This window comes from Enhydra lutris, unplaced genomic scaffold (genome assembly GCF_002288905.1).
Source record: "Enhydra lutris kenyoni isolate GAN:26980312 unplaced genomic scaffold, ASM228890v2 scaffoldscaffold5, whole genome shotgun sequence".
NCBI lineage: Eukaryota > Metazoa > Chordata > Mammalia > Carnivora > Mustelidae > Enhydra > Enhydra lutris.
Genome location: NW_019154089.1, coordinates 49,244,626 through 49,266,954, shown reverse-complemented (window position 1 = coordinate 49,266,954; position 22,329 = coordinate 49,244,626). Strand labels below are relative to the sequence as shown.

Genomic DNA, 22,329 nt, shown 5'->3' with positions numbered 1-22,329 from the left:
GCTTCAGTTAAAACTTGCTTGTGGTGATGATGCTGGGAACGTGCTGTCCACATCCACTGTGTCCTAGAGCCCCTGTGAACAAGGACTTTTCATGGGAATCGGGGTGGGAGGGGGGACTGAGGCTGACCCCTGGGGATGCCAGCCACCAAGTCTGCCAGGATTGTCTGAACCAGACAGACGGTCCTGGGGCTACGTCACACTGTGCTTCACGAATGACCAGACGGCTGGGTCTGTCACTGTTTGAAGCAGGTTGCTCTTCAACGAGGTCTCCACTCTGGCCCCAGGGGCAGGGGGTTCCTTTTACTTTATCTCCAAGTTGTACAACGGGAGCAGAAAAGACAGGGACAGAATGATGGTGAACTTGGGTCTTTGGGGGCTTGGGGGAAGGGATGTCTGCTAAATGGTGCCTCTTGGTTACTTTGCGAAATTCACATGATTGTTTGAGGGAGGCCGGTAGGTCACTTAATTGCTAAATCTGTCATACTTTCGGGCTATTAGCCACTCGGATAGTGATAGATGATTTCCTTGATAAAAATCCCTTTTATGAAACATGCAACAAACTCTTAATATAGGGCCCAGTTCCTCGTGTTTTGTCAGCTGCCAGACAATCCCACATCCGGGACTTGTGTGAGGAGCTGGTTTTTCCCACCTTATGCCACCACCCCTCCAAAGGCTTTCATCGTGCAGGTAGGACATTCTGTGGGCATGAGACTCGGTGGTGTATACAGCTGGGCCAGATATCCTCCCTTCTGGGCCACCTCCTTCTGACAGGGACAGCGACTGTTGCCCCCAGGGGACAGCCAAGGGGCTTTTACGGCACCCGGATAGATCCCGTTTCTGGAAGGTGGGCCACGTGCTCCCTGGCTGCGCTGGGCGTGAGCACGTTTCTCTAGAAGACAGTGGTGGATGGAAGGACAGAGGAAGAGTCGGGACAGACCATGGCCAGCTGACAGGATTTGTATCTTACTTTTAGGTCAACACTGACTCCAGGACTACTTACTAAAAGGGATTTAATCTTTCATATACATGGTTATGCATGTCATAGATAGATACATGTGGAAGGGAGTAAGGGCTTACATACAACAGCAAGGGGAGCGTGTGGCAGACCTGCTCAGCGATAGAATAGCGAGGACGTAAAACCAGAGCCCACGGGTCTTTGCACACGGCTCCCGAGAGGGGGCCTGTCAGAAGCGCTCCTTCTGACGCATTCCTTTTCTCAAAAATAAAAATAGGGAAGAGGCTGAAATGGGGGGGGGGGAGATGAGGGAGGGCTTTTCTAAAAAAGGTAAAGTAAGTGATTTTTGCCTACTGAGAAACTTTTTAATACTTTCAAAAGCATGGACCCTTGTTCCCAATCAAAATTTCCTTTGTCACTTTTCTTTGCATTTTGCGACCACATATACTTTGGCACCTTGAAAAGAAACTTTAATAAATAAGGGGAGAAAAGAGCAACTCATTAGTGAACGGTAATAAATAACAATAACTTAAATCTCAATAAATATCTTCTCTATATTTCTGTATCTGAAACAGATGCATTGCATCGAGTAGCTTCTCTGGTCACTGGTGACCATGCTTAAACGGAGCTGGGGGGGTATGTAACCTCTGTCTCTTTGTAAACCGGCAGGCCCAGCGGGTCCCCCTGCCCCAGGGCGGCTGGGGGCCTTCCCCACTTGCTCTCCTGCAAGAATGCTGCCCAAAACCACAACTGGTTTCCTGTTTCCAAGGTCATCAAGGAAATACCTTCGGGTTTGTTTTTAGTCATGAGGACAGCCTTTTTGGTTCCTAGCCAACTGCTTCCTGCCCCACACACCAGGTTCCAAATCCATCACTGACCGACCGTTGGCAAACCATGCTGGCTTTAGGAAACCTCAGGCTTCGACTTTCAAATTCAAAGGTAATGATCTCTTGTGTCTTTGCTTTTGGTGTTGTGTTGTGTTGTGTTGTTTTTTCTTCCTCCTCTCCGGGGTATGTTTCCGCTGAGTGACAGAAAAATAAGCCTTTCTTGCTTTCAGCAGTAAAACGTCGTGACAAGGAACGACACCAGGATGACCGTTTCCCAGGTGTCTCCAGATGTGTGAAAATAAACCACAGGAGATACACTGGTCTGGTTTCAAGTGCATCCGCAACTGCGCCCGGGGCCGGCTGTGGCGGGCTGTGTCCGATGATGGGAAACACCCAACCAGGGACCCCAGCCCTGAGCTGCTGGTGACATCGGCTCCCGGCGACATCGGCTGCCAGCAGGGAGAGTCCAGATGGCTGTTTCCTCTCCCGTCCAGTTCTCTGTAGCTGAATCTCCCTCTACCAGGCTCCCCCAACGGCTGCCTTCCTCCTCCTCCTCCTCCTCCGTCCTCCACCTCCGCCTCCTTGGTCCTCATCTTCCATTCGGGGCTAACATTTCCTGGGAACCTTGGTCCCTTTCTTTGCACTGTAGCAGGAATGCAATACACAGCAGTCTCTGGAGCCGGAGTCAGACACACCCACACCTTTTAGCGGAATGCTTTCTTAGAATATGGTAAACCAGGTTGTCATCTAGAAACGACAGGTCATCATCGTAGGCGATGGGTCTGCAGCAAGCCTGCCCGACTTTGTCACTCACCAGCCTCCTATTTTTGGATAAGTTCTTTAATATTTTGTCGTACATTGTCTCGGCCGCATCGCAGGAACCGCTGCAGTACCGAAAAATCAGTTCCTCCTTGGTTTCGTAGCCCAAACCCAGGTCAGTGACGTTTAAATGTATCGCAGTCAAGACACAGCCCCGGTTTCTGCCCCGCTGACCTCGCCGCCCTTTCCCCCTGGAACCTTCCGGGCTGCCGGCCGCCGCCTGACGATTCCGCTCTCTCCGGGGTGGCACGGCCATTTGCTTCTCGGGCGATCTCTTCAGCCTTCGGATGGTGGCCTGAATAAAATCCATGACGTCGTCAAACTGATCAGAATAATCCTCTGGCATGTTTGCTGTTCAGCGAGAAAACAGAAAAGGTCACGTGAGACGACGAGGAGATGACAAAGCTCGTTTCAAGTGGGCTTCTCCGGGAAAGTGCCTCCAAAGTTAGCCTAGCAGGGACCCCCAGTGGAACCAGCAGCTGGTCAGACTAAGTGACCAGTGAAACCTTCCCCCCCCGACCCCTACCAGGAGCAGAGGTGAAAATGCACCCTCAGAAGGGAAAGTATCCAGTTAAAAGAGGAAACTAAAATAAATGAAGGGATGAATGGATGAATGGATGAATGAGGAGACTAGCATGCAGGGGCAGACACACTTCCTTGCAGAAAACAAGTCCTCAGAAGCGCATCTTCCGTTTGAATAACATCCGTTGTTTTTTTTTTTTTTTTTTTTAATTTTCTTTTTTTTTTTAAGATTGTTATTTATCCATTTGATAGATAGAACACGAATAGGCTGAGCTGGAGACAGAGGGAGAGGGGGAAGCAGGCACCCTGTGGAGCAAGGAGCTCGATGCAGGGCTCGATCCCAATATGCTGGGATCATGACCTGAGCCGAAGGCAGATGCTTAATGACTCAGCCACCCAGGCCTCCCAACATCTGCCATTTTTAACCAGTCTGTGTTGCAGTTGCTGTGAGCAGGTGGCTCCTTGAAGGCCATTTTTCTTGGCTGAGAATCGGAACTGGAGTAGGGGCTCTCGGATGGAATGAGGAGGCAGCTCTTTTCAGAAGTTTGAGAACTTGGGGTTAGAGCAAGGATTCCCAGTCTCTTGGAGTTTTCTGCTCTGTTGCAGCATCTACTTTGGCTGATCAAGTAAGAGGTGAGGAACTGTTTGAACAATTTAATGCATTTCTAAAAGAAGAAAGCCGTTTAAACCCCTCATTATTAGGGCCTAGAACTCTTATGCTCCCCTCATCCCCATTTCAGGTAACTTAGCATGTTTAGGGTTATCTGTGGCTCAGAAAAAGACACCTCGAAGTAGTCATTGGCAAGAGTGAACGTATTTTGTTGAGACCACGGTAAAGCAGAGAAAGATTACTTTGTGCCTGACTCCTGCCGAATTGTTTTGTCATGGATTTTTTTTTTAAAAGTTTATTTATTTATTTACTTGGCAGAGAAAGAGAGAGCACAAGTGGGGGGCGCAGCAGACAGAGGGAGAGGGAGAAGCAGGCTCCCTACTAAGTAACGAGCCCTATGCGGGGCTTGATCCCAGGGCCTTGGGATCACAACCTGAGCCAAAGGCAGACACTCAATGGACTGAGCCACCCAGGGGCCCCTGTCATGGACTGATTGTTAAAACACATATCAGGAATCCTGTATGTAAAACAAAATCCAGCTAAGGCAATTTAACTATACCAATTGCTTGATCGATCAATTGATAAGTCTATTGATGAACACTGATCTATCTAGATTATGAAGTCTATTGATGAACACTGATCTATCTAGATTATGTAGAACATATAATCTAGGATACATAGTAATGAAAAGAGTGTAGATTGTGTGGAACCCCCAGAATGCCTCATTGTCTGATATCTGGGATTTGGCTTTGGAAAGTCCTGCTGGCTGGAAGTCACGAAGCTGCTCCCACCCTGGTCTGGGCCCATTGTCTCTGTAGGAATTACCGCAGCCGCCTTCAGCTCCCTCTTTCCAGCCTTACCCTCCTTCAACCTATTTTCCACTCAGCAGCCAGAGCTGTTAATGTGGGTCATGTCCGCTCTGCTCCAGACCCTCCAATGGCTCCCCATTTCTCTTGGAGTAACAATCAAAGTCCATGCTGGCCTAAGGCCCTCGCTGGCCTAGCCATTCCTTCTCCTCCAGCCTTTGTCACCTCTGATCTCTTCTACTTCTCTTTTCCCTTACTGCCTCTCCTCCAGTTTTCCAGGCCTCCTCACCACTTCTCACACATAGGGTTTCTCAACATTAGCCCCACTGACATTTTGGGCAGGATCTTTCTTTGCCGTGGGAGGCTGTTCCCCACATTGCAGGTTGGTGAGCGTCATTCCCGGCCTCTAGCCAGGAGATGCCAGTGATATCCCCCCACCTTTCCTAGACATTGCCAAATGTCCCTGGGGGCAAAAGCACCCTGGGTTTAGTATCACAGATCAGACACAAGCAGGAGCTCGGGGCCATTGTGCTCTCTGTTCCTTCTCTGCATGTAACACTGTTCCTGCACAGCACCCAGTGGCTCAGTCCCACAACCCTTCAGGTCTTTGCTCAAATGTCACCACCACCAAGTCCAGCCCTGACCTCCATGTTTAAAATACAATGTGTCCCCAAGCCCAAATCCAGACCCCCTGCCTTGCTTCCCCACCCTCTACCATAATACTATCTTTCAGCGCATTATAGAACTGATTTCTTAAGTTTTTTATTTGTTGTCTGTCTTTTCTGATAGAAAGTCAACTCCAGGAGGGAGAGACCTTTGCTTGGCTTGTTCCCCCATGGATCCCAAGCACTTAAAATAGGATCTTGTCCCTGGAAGCCCACCATAAATTTTGAATGAAATAGGGCACTTCATAAGGGGAGAAGAAGGAGTCCTTAATTTTTCAAGGGGACGCTTAGACTTCGGTTAAGAACCATACCATCACGAAATAAACAGCTCCCAGGTAAACAGCCCATGACGTCACATGGGAAGCAGCCATGCCCTGAGTGACACCGTCACTTTCCACCCGAGAGTGAAATATCTACCTGGCCTGCTTCCAGCAGCAGGCAAGTCTCTCAAGGTCTGACTCCCCATAGGGCTTGTAAGGGGCTCCCTCTGGGAGGACTGGTGTGGGAGGAGCTCTGATTCATCATTTCCTCGGAGCCACTTTCTAACGGAACTTCTTTAAGAAGTTTTCTTCTTAAAATACAAAAACCTTGGGGCGCCTGGGTGGCTCAGTGGGTTAAGCCGCTGCCTTCAGCTCAGGTCATGATCTCAGGGTCCTGCGATCAAGTCCCGCATCGGGCTCTCTGGTCAGCAGGGAGCCTGCTTCCCTCTCTCTCTTTCTCTGCCTGCCTCTCTGTCTACTTGTGATCTCTCTCTGTCAAATAAATAAATAAAATCTTTAAAAAAGATACAAAAACCTTTAAATCACTCTGTATAAAGAAATGAATGGCTTGAAGAATGAGCTCCTTATGCTCTTTGTGATTTTTTCCAATAATAAGCTCTGAAGAGGAAATTAGATGTGCTCAGTTTCAAAAAACCGTACTTGTATAGAAATCTGAACTTCTAAAGTTGGTATTTTAGAGGTGATTAATCAAAGTTCCGCAAACGTCTTCATGTTCCCCCAAAAGACCCTTTGTGTGACAAAAGGACTCCCATGAAGGGACCCCCCCCCCAACTCTATTCAAGGATTCTTGAATAGATCAGTAACTTAAGAACCTGGGGACATAGAAAGTCAAAATCGATTAAGAACTGAAGATTAATCAGAAATCAGGATGAAACATTACTAAACTCTTAACAGAAACACATAGGAAAACATTTGAGTTATAAAAGTTCAACTTATATTGGTTTAGGGACTCATTAATTTATGCAATGATAAATTACATACTTTTATATTACCGGAGTTATAATAACAATTTGAATCAGTATTTGTTCTTATTTATTGCCTGACCCTTTCAAAGTTCCCCAAAAGTCATTTTCCCACCTTTTTTTATGACATTTTGACTACATGGCTCTGTCCATTGGTTTTGCTTGTAGGTAAAATACAGAGCACCCTGCTAAATTTGAATTCACATAAAATGCAAATACATTTTTCGTATAAGCAGCCCTAAATGATGTTTGCAACATACTTATACTTTGTTATGAGAACGTTTAGTTCCTTTATTTAAAATTCCAGTTGGCTTTTCAAGGTGAAGAGTATAGCAGAGAGAATGCACCAGCCGCTTATGCTTTAGGATGAGGGGGTAAACGGATTATTAATCCTGAATCAAAAGGCTTCCAGGAACCTGGGAAGCAGTCAATAAATGCTTGATGTAAAACCGAAGGATATAGCTGGTACGAACTTTTCCTTCTGGTGGGAAAAATCTCCCTTATGCCTGCTGGGTAATGTGGAAATATTTATTGAAACCCCAGTTTTAGGCTCCAAATGATTCTCATTGAGCCCAGAGGTTTTTTTGTTTTTTGGTTTTTTTTCTTCCTTTTTTCCTTTCTTCTCCTTAAAAAATAAAGCATAAATAAATAAATAAATAAATATTTAGTTTGCAAGTTTTACATGGGTATGAATTTTGGAAACCAGAAAAGGGTAACATTCTATTTTCTAAGACGGGTCGGGTGGGTGGCCGACATCGCCCGCTGACCCACATTAGATTTTCCAAACCACAGAACAAATAGGCCTGTCTCTTCCAACTAGATTCCTCATTCCAGGCCTCTTGATGCTGACTGAATTCCCTTATGGAGAGGCGCCTTAATTTATCAACACGAGGCACTTTGGGGGCACGAGGAGCTCTTCGCTTCACTGTGCCTGTTCTTAGAAATTTTTCAGAGGCCTCGAACCCTGGGCTCTGGCCAACCCAAAGCTGCCTCTATCTTCCAAGAATTCATGGAGCTGAGGGGAATGTAGGGGATTAGGGTTTGGATTAGTTCCCTAAATTAAAACTTAATGGCATATCACTTTCTTCTGCATCCTATAAAGGGCTTGGCAAAATGTCAGCTATACAAACAGCCCTCATGGGTAGTAACTTTGATAGTAAAATACTTGCAAACCACAAAAGAGGAGCATCATTTTTAAAAAATAGGTCAAACACTTGCTCATTTTCCAGACCTGCTTGGAGGATATGTCTTGGAAAATCATGTCTAAAAGCTAAAGTTTTTGAAAAAAATCAAAATACTCAAATGCATTTAAAGTGACCCTTCAGTATGCAACCAGATATTTTGGCATTATTCTCTTTAAAATAATTTAACTTTGATGTGTCCTTTGTATAAACAGTGTTATTTAAACAAATGAAACCTTGTACTGGGGGAATATTTCTGGGAACAAACCGTTCACAGCAGAGACCTTGCCTCCCTTGATTATGGGGAAAGACAGTAAAGTCACCTCAGGAACAAAGGACTGGGATATTGACCATTTTGTAAAGGTAATTGAGTTTTTATAGGAACAATGTAAGGACGCAGAGTACTTCTTGTAATAGCCTAAGTAAAAAGTACATAATTCAAAACATTATCCTAGTTAAGCAGGCATCCCATGGACAAAATAGTCTCCTAAATATTAGATTTCTCTTAAGAACAGTACAGTTTAATCAAAGGGGTCCTTTTATATTCATATCAGGTTGTCCGCCTCTCTGCCCCAGCCAGGCTGTCGAGTGTGTGGGAGGGGGGGTGTCTAAGCCAGCCTTCAGCTTGTCTTCAACCCATGGGCCCCAAAGGGAGGCAGCACAAGGAGAAGACTCCTCCCCCAGAGTGCGAGTGGGCTCTGGGGACAGAGGGAAGGTCCCTGAGGCTCTGAGAGTTCCAGAAAATAAAAAGGGGGAGGGGGAGAGCTAGATCCTGGTACCCACAGTAGCCTCTCTTAGAGGAACAGTCTTCCAGGCCAGAGTCAGCCTCAAGGATGGAGGGGCCCCAGAGAAAAGTCCCGACTATTTCTTTCTCTGGGGGAAGACCAGCATCTGTACTCCACTGTAAGGTAGCCAGCTGCTATGTACCAGAAGGGCAAGGGTTAACACACTGAGGCCCACGGGTGAGCTACTGTGTAAGCCAAGGCCACACAGGTCTTACTCCAGGTAGTGCCCGTTCCAGTGGGTACACGTTGGGGGTGGTGGCTGGGGGAGGTAAGGTCACGGAAGGCTATGTCCGGGCTGCTGAGGTGCTGGGCAGCCTGTCCTCACAGGGAGAGTCTCCCCGAAAAGGCTGTTCACAGATAGGAGGCGAGGGGAAAACCTGGGGGTGGGAGTATTTAATCGGATATCTTTACCTGCCTGTACCCCAGATACAGTCCTGACTGCTCTGTAGAGTACCCACATGCAGAACACAAGTTCTATCTATCGACACACACATATACTTACATATATGTGTGCATACATGTGCGCACATGCATGTTTATATGAAAAGAATCAGTCTGACTGATAGAGCTTCTCCAGAAAATTCCCAGCCCATGTCATTCTTTGGAATACATTATTTTTACTTTTCAATAAAGTATAAACATGATTTTTCTTCACTAATACTTAAATACTGAAATATTGTAAGTATTAAAAAACTTGAAAATTCCTCACATTACAACATTTCATCATTCTATGTTTTAAAATAACAGCTTCCTTGATGCACATAAAATATTACCGATATAAAGGAGGGACGGATACCTCTTTTCCTACAACATCAACTTTAAGCCCCACAACATCCCTGCAAGGGTAACTAGGGACTGGGTATTATTTTCACTTCGCAGATCGGGAAACTGAGGCTCAGAGAAGATGAAAAGAAAGACCACGTGACTCATAAATGTGGTCTCTTGGTTTAAAGTTCAAACTTAATCTAAGGCTCCATGCTATACCTGTTTCTAAGTACAAAAAAAACCCCCAAAACAAACAAACAAAAACTTACTACTATGCAGCTTTTTAAGTCTCAGGGCATGTGGTAATTTACTCCGGAACAAGTTGAAGATATGCTGATTTCACCTGTACACATTCACCAAATCCAGTGAGAAACAGACATTCTGTTGGAAAATTCAGCACAAACTGAGTTACGTGAAGTAGATGCTAAACTCGGACTCCTGCGGGCCACGGAATACAGTAAGTCGTCTCCGGGAAGGGAACAGCCATGCTGTTCAGGGCCACCTCCCATGCCCTGGCTCTTGCATATCACTCTAAGGCAGAGCTGGCAATTTCCCAGTTAAAAACCGGAAAACCAGCAGCCAAGGGCGGCGGCGGATTCCGACAGAGAGGCGCCATCTCCGGAAGCTCCTCAAACTCACTCTGGCACCAAACGACGAGGCTCTCGGGGCAGAGCTAGAGAGAACACGGCCTCGAATTCCAGTCTGGGGTCAGTTCCTGACCGTCTGGGGACCTTGGGCCAGTTACTGAGTCCTCCTGAGCCCCACCGGACCTCCTCTGGGGCCCTCCCCAGTGCTAACGGCTTGAGATGCAGATGGCCTCTGTCCTGGGGGCGGTGCGGTGGGGGGGGGGGTTTGCTGAAAACATTCATTTTGGGTGACCTCTGTCAGGGAGAGGCCCCCTCTGGCTGTCACCCCAGTGGCGTTCTGCCCAGGGCCCCCGAAAGCGCACAGGAGGTATTTTAAGGTCTCGCAGTTCTTGACCTTTTCAGTTTACCTCTTGGCTCGGTGCATTGGTTACATCTGAAATAATCACCACGGCATGTCTCTCAACTCAACATCTTCCTCTGCCCCATGCAGGAGAGGTGAAAAGAAGTGTAGAAAGGGTGCTGAGTCTCAAGATACCCTAGGTTCTAGGGAGTTCTAGGAGTTTCTAGGGGGAGACATCCTTACACCTGAGTCTCCATCTGTAAAGGAAGGGATGGAGCTGATGGCCTCGGAGAGGACATATTCCACCAACACCCTGTCAGCCTTCCGTCTCCATAGATGGGAAGTCGAATGCTAAACTTGTCATTCTCTTAAAAATCTCTATTTTATCCATTTCTGTTTTCACCGCTTCAAGCATGTTTGGGTCATACCCAGCTTATGATTCCAAGGCTCGAATCCCCCACTGTGACTGCTACCAAATGGATCACGGGTCCAGCCCGCCTTGCAAGCTGTTGACTCTTGTTCTATTTGACCTTCAGCGACCTCTAAAATGTGTGGTGTTATTCCACAATCATGTTCTAGTTCTTCGAAAAATTCTACAGAGTTTTGTCATCTGCTCCTACTTATGTGTTAATTTTACCACTTATTTGAATTAATTAAAAATAAAAAGCCTATGGGTCACTAAGCACCAGAATGCAGATACGTGTCACATTATGTAACAATCATCGTCGTTTTCCAATTTTAGACAGAGTATTCTCCCAGATTAGATAGACCGGCCTAGTCCTTGGGTACTCCTGGGTTAGCTTCAAGAGGGGTCTATGGCATCTAGTTCCCTAAGAGTAACTCACCAGTTGAGGCGGTTTACTAAGTCACTGTGACCATTGCCAGAGCTATAGTGCATTCTCCGCATGACCCGTGGTTTGTTGACAGGAAGGCATGACATGGGTTTATTTGAAAAGTATTCGCTTTGTAAAAACACCAGTGTTTAGTTGTTTTAAAAAAGCATTTCTGGATCCTCTCAAGGCAGAAGAAAAAGACCCAACTAGTATGCAAACCATTTCAGAATATAGAAAAAGGAGCCTTGAGTATACTCTTAAAAGCCACTTTGCTCATCAAAATGCCATTTTATTTACCATCTCCACCTACTTTGACCAACATCTCACACGAGTATTAGATATACAATCTTGAACTTTTATCCCACAACTTAACTAAGAAAACCTGCCATGAGGGTAATGAAAATTATTCCAGGAAGACAAATAGCCCCGAAACCTCACCGAGGAAGAGACAGATAGTGTATTCATTTTGCCATCAGATTCTGATTGCCCGGCTCTGATTTCCACCTATGTGGTCCACGCTTTCATTATAGTTATGTTAATAATTTTACAGTAATACAGCAGGGCTTCCCTGGAAGGAAAATGTCCATCCTCTTGCTTTTAAGTCACAAACACACCCCACAGGGTGTCCATTTGTTAACTAATCCGTGAACACCTGGCGTGAGCTAAAAGCACTTCACGGTCAGCAGTAAACACCCCCATGCTAACGAGTGCACCCCATGAGCTCTGAGATTGCATTTATGAAAACCTTACGGGAAGGTGAGAAAGTTACCCAGTAAAATTAAGCACTCAAATAGCCACTTGGGAAAAGAGTCCCTTGCGGTGTTGAGGCAGGTGGGTTCTGAGGGGAAACTCCAAAAGGACCCTGGGAGCAAAGGAATCTTTGCTTCTCCCCTCCCACAAAGCCCTGCGTGAGGCCAGGGGCCCCACAATGCTCCGGGGCTCTGTGTTCTCATTCCCTCAGACCCTCCCAGGGGCCCACTGAGTGGTGGCTAAGAGGAACGCTGATGGTCTGAGGGACTTGGGCAAGCAGAGGACAGGCAAAAGGAGAGGAAAATACAGGGGGTAAAAGAAAAGTGTTCCCTGTCATTTGAACCAGATTCCTACGGTCAAATGTGAGGAGGGACTTGCTATGCAACACCCCCCCCACGTGAAAGAATTTACTGGCATCTCAAGACTCTTCATGGAATCAGCTAAACAGATCATTCAAAAAATGATTGCATTTACAAAATCAGCCTTCCACCTCAGTGAGAGGGGGTGCTTCTTGCCCATCTCAATCATTTTACTGTGAGGCCATGCTGGGACCATGCAGGCATGTGTGGCTCCGGGGGAAAAACTGGTATTGGTGGCTCCTGACGTAGGACACACATCAGGAACTCAGTATTCTGAGGATTTTTACCTGAATCTTGTAACATGGACAAAGTCACACAAATCCCAATTGAAGGGCAAGTCTACAAAAGAGCAGGAAGACAGCCTGAACTCTGCAGAATCTTCAGTGTCATGGGAAGAAAAGGCTTGGAGCTATTCTCAAGGAAAATAAAGAAAGGTGATTAATGGGGCACCTGGGTGCCTCAGTCGGTTAGGGGTCTACCTTTGGCTCAGGTCCTGAACCTGGGGTCCTGGGATTGAGTCCCAGATCGGGCTCCCTGCTCATCAGGGAGCCTGCTTCTCCCTCTCCTCCTTGCTTGTGTTCTCTCTCACTATCTCTGTTGTTATCTCTGTCTCTCTCTCTCTCTCTCAAATAAATAAATAAAATCTTTCCCCCAAAAAGGAAATATAATCATCAAATGCAATTTGCGATCTTGATTAAGAGGAAAAAAACACATAGGATATTATTGTCACAGCTGGGAAAATACGAATATGGATTGTGTATTGGATAACAGTATTGTTAAACTTCCTGACACTGATCATTGAACTGTTGTAATGTAAGGTAATATCCTTGTTCTTAGACGGTACAGAAGCATTTGATGTTATGTTTGTAACTAATTCTCAAGTGGTTCAGGGGACAAAAATGAAGCAAAATGCTAACAAGAGGTCAGTCTTGGTGAAGGACACGTGGTGTTTATTGTACTATGAACCATGTACAGTGAAGTCCCATATGAATAAACCAAGATATGCTGAAGTGGGTGGTTCCATATTTCATTCTGGCCAGACACTCACAGCAAGGCTCTGGGCTTCCCCCGTCTGCCTGTCCACCTACCCAATCATATCTTCGTCGTGTAATTAGGATCCAGAATTGTGATGGTTGTCATGGATGTATATTAACATGTGTCTTTGAACTGGAAATGAAGTCATATCTTTTCTGACCACAAAGTCCATTTATCTGGGCTAATTTGTTTGCTAGTTTCCCAGGAATTAAAGAAACTAAATTTGCAGCTCGAAGATTTCACTACAAATATTTCACTTCACATGTATGTGAAACCCACCACCCTAATGGGCTGGAAATTACATCTGGTACGACTATTAAACTTGTGATTAAAAATTTTAGGTAACCTCTTAGAAGTGTGCAATAGTTTTTCAACATTCTTTCTGCAGATTTACAGACAAAAAAGATTGAAGACTTTTAAAACCGTGCCTTTCCACCTCCATGACCTTATTAAAGTCATGCAAAAAGTGGGTTTGCCTCTCCTGAGCTAACTGGTAGATTCCCAATAGTGACCCCAGCTCTCCCTGTGCAAACTCACTCCTGCTCCCACCATGGGGGTCACTCTGGCCCTTATGCAGTGGCCCTGGATTTCCCATGTGAGTGTCCCCTTCCCCAGGGCTGAACAGGACTGCTCTGAGAAAAAGTACCTCCTGGAAGGCCTCCCAAATTCTGTCAGCCTACAAAACATATGAGCAGAACTCACTTGTCCCCACATGTTAGGAAGCCTCCTCTCACAGCAACAGGCAATGGTGGTATTGGCATATGTACAGAAATTCACGTTTCCTCCTTAAAAGCTGCTGATCTGGACTTCAAAGTAGCCACTAATAATAGGAGCCTAGGCCCACTGCCATCCAAATGGAAATGAAAAAAGGCCTTAGGGGTGTCTGAGTTCCTCAGTGGGTTAAGCGTCAGCCAGGTCAGTGCATGACCAGCTCAGGTCATGATCCCAGGGTCCCGGGATCGAGTCCCTCTTGGGACTTCTTGCTCAACGGCGAGTCTGCTTTTCCCTCTGCCTGCCACTCACCCTGCTTGTGCTCTCTCTCTCTCTGTCAAATAAAAAAATAAATAATTTTTAAGGGCTTAAAAAATTTAATATTCTCTACTTCTATTAGCTGACTCTTTGGACTTTCTTGAAAAATCTGTGTTTCAGGGTTAGTGAATGTATTTTTAACAAGCCAATGTTTGTGTTTTCTTAATCTATTAATATGGGAGCATAGTCTGTGTAAAGCCAAGAAATACTGGCTTTGATACCAGAAGTCTGAACTCTGGCTTCACCACCTACTAGATTCGTGACCTTGAGCAATGCTTGAGGTCCCATTTCTTCATCTGTAAAATGGGATACAAGTATCTCCTCCCGTCCAGTAGAGCTCAAACGTATTCAATTTTTGGACAAGCTACAAAACTTATTCGTTTAAAACAGAGTCAACTGGGGCGTCTGGGTGGCTCAGTGGGTTAAAGCCTTTGCCTTCGGCTCAGGTCATGATCCCAGAGTCCTGGGATCCAGCCCCACATCCGGCTCTCTGCTCAGCAGGGGAGCCTGCTTCCTCCTCTCTCTCTGCCTGCCTCTCTGGTTACTTGTGATCTCTGTCTGTCAAATAAATAAATAAAATCTTTAAAAAAAAAAAAAAGAGTCAACCATCTGGATAGGCAAAAGGTGTTACGACAATAATTTTAATATTCAGTTTTTATTTGTAGTTATTGACTTCCTTGAGGATTAATACGTTGATTCAATGGTGCCTGTGCCTAGAACATGCCCTTTATTGTGCCCTTTTAAAAAATGAGAACACAATACCTCAAAATGAAAAATATGCCTAATGCTACAGACTCCACTCCCAAGCAGCTCGTGTGCCTGAGTAGCTTTTACAGTGAGACGGCTTTGCAGCGAGAGCCCACACCCACAGCCACCTGCCGGCTCAAGATACTCCTGTAGCCCTCCACTGCCGTCAAACACAGCAAACCCCTCCTTGTCCCAGATTTATAGCATCTCATCATCTGGGGATCACCTGCGGAGATCCCCTAAATTTCATACCACTTCCCGCCACCTGTCCTCAGCTCTGGACAGGAGGTCTGGCCTCCTCCTTGGAGTTACCACCTGCCTTTCCCCATATCATGGTCATAAATTTGCCCATGCTTCTCCCTAGTCTGGAATGTGTCTTTTCCCCTTTCCCTTCCCTTCCTAATACCCATCTTTCAAGTACCAGCTCAAATCCTCCCTCTTCCCTGAATCCTTTCCTGCTGTGATCTCCAAATCCCAGTGACCTCATTGCTAAGAATTCTTACCATGACCTCAGCTAATATAAGCCCCTTGGTAGACATATCTGTCTGTCTGACAATCCACCCACCCACCCATCTGCTTCTCCATAGTTTACAACCAGACCATAAGCTGTTTAAGTTCACCATTTTGTCTTTTTGATGCCACACAGCACCTAGCACATGAAAGATACTTAATACTTGCTTCTTGATTGAACTCAAGTGATTAATTAAAGAATAAGTGTTTTAATTGAATGAAGGTGCAATGGACCATTAAGTGCTAAATGAAAAAAGACGAAAGGGATGTTGGGGGGGGCGGACTGCCTTTATTTTTATATCACAGAAAGTAGAGTCTTTTCAGCATAATTCTTAGGCTGTCAGATCAGCCGAAGGTCCTAAGACCGGCCAATCCAAATTAAGCCTGAAATAGATTTCTCTAAACAGCAACAGTGTAATATCGGTCTCCAGACTGGGGCCAGAGTGAGATGCTGGTCTCAGATCTCAAGTGAGGAATCCATTCCTCCTGAAAGGGTCGGACATGAAATTTCTTGATTTCAAAAGCCTCATCCCAAAGGGCTGTGTCCCCTTCCAGCTTAGATATTTACTTTATCATAGCACTGCTCATCACATAGTAAAGAAGAAGCAATAGGTAAATGGTGCTTCTTCATTCCAAGTTCTATATCTCATAACATAACATTAGATTGGAAAGCGCAACATTGAACTAGCTTCTAGAAGCTTCCTTTGCTGGGTAACAACAGGCTGAACATTTAGTAAAGTTCACCAGAAGGGTTTTGCTGTGTTTCCAAAACATCTTAAATTAAGCATCTTAAATTAAATATCCAGCAGGGATCACTTAAAGCAGAAATACTCAATACAGGTGGCCTATCACCCACACTCCCCTATCACTTACACATATGGGTCTGCCTGCCTTGGCTCCCTTCTCCCCAGTGGGGGAAGAGGGTCTCCCTAACATGCCCATGGGAAGCTGGTGAGGAAAATTCCATAGGAACTCCATGGGCTCAAGAAAATGGGCAAGGGAAGGAGCTGTGAAACCTGGGAAGAGCCAGGGGGCCTGAGCCGGGGAGCAGAATCCCAGGCAAGGTTGGCCTGACCAAGTGTTTACCAAATGACAGACTTTGGGGCCCCAATCTGCCTCCTTGTAAGGCTTGCATTTCTTTCACTGTCCATACTATGTTGTGCTGCTTGAAATCCCACCATTTAGAGCAAAGTCTTGGCAGAGGCTGAAGGAAAAGGTGGGAAAAAGGCTTTCATTGGGCTGTTGGAAGAAGGAAGATGGCCCCTAATAACAGCAATGCTTACTTATCAGGCACGGGCTTTACAAAGCATTTCCTCATTTAACCCTCAGAGCAACCCCTGAGGTTGCTATTTCTATTACAGAGAAAGCTGTAATAGCGTCCCTATTTTCCAGGTGAGGAAACTGAGGTTTGAGAGATTAAGTAAGAGCTGGTTGTGTGCCAAGGCTGGGACCCAAACCCTAGTCTGATCCAACGGTGGGAACTGGAAATCTTGTTTGTTGGGACTCCCTGATTTCTTGCTCTGTGCCCTCTTTCTGCAACTTATGGGAACTGGCACCCTGGGAAGAGGCTCTAGCCTAAGAATACTGTGACCTGTATTTCAGTTATATTATGGTTTACACCTAGATTTGTGTGGGCTGGCCTGGGAACTGGATAGCTTGATTTATAAAATTGTTTCCATAGGAAATTTCATGATGTGCTACCCAACTGGGGGAAAACAGTCTCATCGTATTACAATAAGTTGTGTATTACCTGTAATTATAATTTAACAATGCCCAATCTTTCTTCTACTTGGCCTCTGATCACACAAGAAGTCTGCCTTCCTGGTCCAAGGCTGTTCACGTTTAGTTCTGGTTCACAGTACTACTGGACTGTACCACTGCTGGACATACTTCCACTAGATAGTATGTTCCGTGCAGGCAGAAACTTTTGTCTATTATGTGTACCAAGGACCTCCCAGCACTTAGGACAGTGCCGGGCCCACACAGGCACACATGCATTCATTTGTTGAATGAATACGTGATTTCAGATAGCAAATTTTAAAACCACATGCACTTTATGCTTTTGCTTGTGAAACACATTTAGAGCTGTCATCCACGGCCAAGATCTGACATACAACTAAGATGAACTAACCTTTAAAAAATTCAGACAACCTTGTGCAACAGGGTTTTAGTCTCTAGTTGACCTTCCTCCCACCTAAAGTGTTTTCCCCTAAGCAGCAAAACTGAATGCTCTGCTCTGTGTCTCCGTGATTGGGGGAAACTCTGGTCCCAGTTCAGCCGACCTGCCTCCCACCATTGTGGAGCTCTTGCACTCTGGGCAAGCTGCTTTACCATGAGGAAGGGAAGGGGTTAACTGTGTCAGCTCTACGATGCTATGAGATCTGCAAATTTCAGCTTCTAGGTTCCTCTCAGCCTGCTCTAATCATCCTTTGGAGAAGATGTTGGCAAAAAGCAAAATACAAGAAAAAAGATCACTAAAGGGAAAAAGATGTCCTTGGATGCCCCAAAGGGAATACCACAAGTCCTTGAGTTTAGACAAGTTCACAGTTGCCACAGGAAGCAGCCACATTTACTTTATAGTGAACCTGTAGGGAAGCAAGCGAGCCAGTTACGCATTCTATGTGGGTAGTTCACCCTGTGAAAATGCTAGGAACAGAATTCTGGCTGTTTCATTTACACTAGAAGCAGCAGGACACCTGCAACCTCAGGGGTGAGGGTGTGCAGGCTAGCCCCCTTCAAATAGCACAGAGTGCTTAAGGTGGCATAAAAGCACCTTTGCTCAATCACTAAGTCACAGGCATTTGAAAAGTGGAGGGTCTATTTTCCCAACGCAACTCGTGACTTAATGTTTTTGTCCGTAAGCGTTAACCAGTCGCACGGTGTACGTGTGCAAGATATAAATGTCAGCACCGTGACGGGAGCCTGCTGACCCTGGTTGAGCGTTCGAAGTCTGCACGCTGTCATTCCTCTGCCTTCCCTGCACTAACAGCTTGCTACCGAACTGAACATACCTGGAAGAAATCAACTTGGCTTAGAACACAGCTCAGTTTTTCTTTGGGAACATTTCTGTTTCAAGTATCCTCTAGGATCTATTGGGTCTTCTAGCAGATAAAATGGAATTGGGTGTGTTCTGCTAGTTCAAATGTAAATAGAGTAGTAGGAATCTTGGCCATGGATGATTTAACATCAGTTCTGGAAAAGGGAAGTAATCTCCCTTCTCCCACCAGTCCTTTGCACACCACCACCCTGCCCTCATCAGTAGGATTAATGCTACCCTGCTTGCTTTGTCACTGGTTGTATCTTACATGGGGCACAGATTTTCTTTGGCTATTATCAAACGAAATGTTTCAACCCTGACTACACATTAGAGTTACCTGGGAACATCTAAATCTCCCAAAGCCCAAGCCACACCGGAAACCAATTAAATCTGAAGCTCTCAGGGTGAAGCCCAGCATCAGTGTTCCATTAAGGATCCCTGGGTGATTCCAGTGAGCATGGGCTCTCTCCTTCTGAGTCTTTTCCCAGAGGACAGTGAGGGCAGGACCATGAAGGCCAGGGGACCAAGTCTTATAGCCACTGGTGTTTTGGAGTAGAAAGGCCTCCCCTTACTGCAAGGTTGTAAACTGTTCACGGAGTTGTAAAGTACGTACGTAAGTTGGCCAAAGTCAGAATTAGTTAAAAATAGAGCCAGATGGGGCACCTAGGTGGCTCAGTGGGTTAAAGCCTCTGCCTTCAGCTCTGGTCATGATCCCAGGGTCCTGGGATCCAGCCACATCAGGCTCTCTGCTCAGCAGGGAACCTGCTTCCCCCTCTCTCTGCCTGCCTCTCTGCCTACTTGTGATCTCTCTCTTTCTGTCAAATAAATAAATAAAATATATTTTTTTAAAAATGTAGAGCCAGAACCAGGGGCGCCTGGGTGGTTCAGCGGGTTAATCATCTGCCTCAGGCTCAGGTCATGATCCTGGGATTGAGCCCCAGGTCCGGCTCCTTGCTGAGTGGGGAGTCTGCTTCTCCCTCTTCCTCTCCCTCTCCCTCTGCTCCTCCCCCGCTCATTCTCTTTCTCTCTCATAAATAAAATCTTAAAAAAAATAGAGAGAGAAAGTGGAGCCAGAATCAAGAGCCAGTATTAAATAAGCCTAGGTAGACAGGATACTAATATGCTAGTTAGACTTCCATGAATTAATCAGCTTCATAATCAGGCACAGTCATATTTCTCCTGAGCTTTCTGATTAGAGAAGTATTGTCTAACACTGTGTTCCTGTTCCTCTGGCCTAGGCTGTTAGAGTGAATGAAAAGCCACTTACTCAGCTCTCATGGGTACTATTCTGAAGACAGTGATACTAAGGGGCATTTTAAATTTAGGTTTCTATTAGAGAAACTTTTATGTACACTAAGTTGGATATTCATGGCTGAAACCGAAACCTTTAAAAATAAATTTATATAACTAATTGACAGAAACTCTTAAAACAGTTACTTTAATTTCAAGACATCAACCATGTTCTTTTGCTAACCTTAAGTCACTCCTGAAGTCTTAATTTGGTTTAGAAAATGCACTATTTCCTCTTTCTTGGGACTTCTGGAAGAAGAGGCTTTTATTGTTATAATTAAGCATAAAATAAACATCACATTTCCTGCACTGCATTTTCAGCTCAAGGCCACTAGGTTTGGGGGACTCACAGCTGACTTTCAGGGTTACTTCTCCTGTGTATATGACTTCAGTTTGTTTTAAGTGGAAAACAGCTAGTGGGATAATGGAAGGCCATAGTGGCTAGGGTGACATCTGGGCTACAGCTCACTATTGCTTTTTGGGGGGTTGTGTCGAATTTTCTACATAGTTCCCCAATAACCTTTAACTTATAATGTATGCACATACCCTGCTTAATGCAACAAATAAACTGAAGAACCTAGGGCAAATTATATCAAATCATAGTTGACATGCCCTAATAGAGGTCTATCTAAAATATTTTTGAGAGGTAAATCACAGATTTTTATTTATTTATTTGTATGTTCTTTTCTTAAAACTTAGTATTGTCATGTGTGGAGCCAACTACAGCTTTCCCCCCTAGTCCTAGCTAGCACTATTTACCCTTAAGCCTTTCCAGAACCGGAACTTTTCTGAACAGATTTGACACTGCCCAGATGCTTGTTCTGGAAATCGAGGCCCTTCTGTGTTTTCTCTGACTCGGGCTTGGTTTTGGAAAAACTCAGCCTCTTCCCTTGCAAGGATGGAAATACAACCGTTTCCAGAATTCAGCACAGCCAGGCACACCCAAACGGATAAGAAAGGAAAAAACAAAACAAAACGGGAGTGCGTGTGTATGTTAGGGAAGCGGAGAAAAGGGGACAAACTGTGTCTTTTCCTGCGGTGCTGGTAGTGATTGGGGGGCAATGTTCATCCGAATGCTAAACGGGCAGCAAAAAAATGTGATACCCTCTGGGCTAAGCAAACCAGCATGTGTCCCATACGGACGGGGCATCAGGGCTTTTGGGCAGCAGGCGACAGGCACACCCTGGGAGGGGGGCTACCGCGCGGGCGTGGGAGGCCGTCCCGCCGTCCCGGCTGGCTTGGGGTGTGTGCGGGCGGCAGGTGGGGATGCGTGGGGGTCCGCCGGCGGCCCCCCCACGCGGGGAGGGAACGGTTCTTACAGTCACGGCTCAGCGCGAAGGGCGCGCGGCGGCGGCCGAGGGAGCGGTCTTCGGCGGGCGCCTCGGGAGGCCTCTTACCGGCGGGCAACGGGAAGGCGGACGCGGTGTGGAGCAGCACCAGGCAGACAGCCACGACATCCCATAACTTCATCTTAGAGTCCCGTCCGGCGGCGGCACCTGCACGGGCGGGGGAGAGGACCGGCGGAGGCGCGTTAGGCCGGCAAGCCCAGGGCGCGGCATCCCCGCGGGTCCCAGGGCCCAGCTCCAAACTCGTCACCGCCCTCCTCAGGGACGGCTGCAGCCCAGCGCTTCCCTGGGCATCCCGCGCCCTCCTTCCACAAGTCCCCAGCTCACTCCCCGGTCCCGGGGGCGTCCCTGGCGCGGCTAAGTCTCCGCCTCCAACCTACTACCGCCCTTCACTCCAGCCAGCGGATCCCAGGGGTCAGAGTTTCCTGCCCGGCCGGTGCCCCGGCAGGTACCAACACGACGGCACCACGATACCTAGCCAACACGACGAAACCCGTACTGGTGTCCCCACTGCCCCATTCCCCCGGGGGACGAGGGGACAACCGTCACCCTGCGTCCTCCGCCCGGTTCGGGGCCCTCCCACCTTCCCGCAGCTCCCAGAGGTCCCGGGAACCAACCTTCGAGCCAAGCAAGCGGTCAGCGTTTCATTTTACGAATAAAATCAAGGACCCTTTTTCCGGGGTCCAGATGCTGCGGTCAGCTGGCTGGGGCAGGCTTTGTGGCACCCCTCTCCCTGCCCGCGCACTTCATTCCTCCCACTTATTTATAGAAGTATTCTGTCGCTGAAGGAGTAGTAGGGACTTGGGGACTTCTGGCCTGTGTGGGAACACCTGCGTTAACGTTACTTCCCAAAGCATCAGCTAGGTTTAAAATACTACTTCCACGTCTCAAGGTTAGGAACATTAACGTATGAAAGACCTAGGGGAGCATACAATAAGCGCCCAATAACTGCTTTAGCATTGCTGTTAGGTAGGGTTTGCATTTGCCTTGACAATTTTAATGCTTCCTTCTAAATCGGAACACCCTCTATTTCACTTTTGTAGTTTTGCGAGATTCTGATCCCCAGTCCCTTCTCCCGGCTCAGAGGAGTCTCGCGCTCCCACGCCGGGTATCCAGGAGAATGGTACCCTGCAGCGCGGGCAGGGGAAGGCCTACACCACCAAAGGGTGCGGAGTTGGGGCTCAGTTCTCAGCGAGGGGGTTCTGTTTAGCTCCTCAGCCCTCAAAACCCCCAAAAGGCGGCCTACACCAGCGCAGCCGCGGGCGGGGGCAAAAAAGGCACTGTCAAC

The 22,329-nt window shown here is 46.6% G+C and overlaps 1 protein-coding gene across 2 annotated transcripts; it reads right to left on the bottom strand.

Annotated features, from left to right (window-relative positions):
* Positions 1-2,467: 2,467 nt before the first annotated feature.
* On the bottom strand, positions 2,468-22,023 carry LOC111141293 (glial cell derived neurotrophic factor). 2 transcript variants are annotated; one of them, XM_022493747.1, is made up of 3 exons: positions 22,000-22,023; positions 21,015-21,192; positions 2,468-2,952 (listed from the first exon to the last, which is right to left on the bottom strand). In XM_022493747.1, exons 1-3 carry the CDS (start codon positions 22,021-22,023, stop codon positions 2,468-2,470), a joined length of 687 nt encoding a protein of 228 aa, XP_022349455.1. The 2 variants fall into 2 exon arrangements, with proteins under 2 accessions (XP_022349455.1, XP_022349456.1); XM_022493748.1 differs by having other exon boundaries at positions 21,093-21,192.
* Positions 22,024-22,329: the final 306 nt, after the last annotated feature.

Excerpts from the sequence above, each read along its gene's own strand:
- LOC111141293 (XM_022493747.1), bottom strand. The coding sequence starts at position 22,023 with ATGCAAACCCTACCTAACAGCAAT. Across the intron at positions 21,193-21,999 it reads AAACCCTACCTAACAGCAAT|GGTGCCGCCGCCGGACGGGA; the intron begins GCTAAAGCAGTT and ends CCCGCCCGTGCA. Across the intron at positions 2,953-21,014 it reads CTTCGCGCTGAGCCGTGACT|CAAACATGCCAGAGGATTAT; the intron begins GTAAGAACCGTT and ends CTCGCTGAACAG.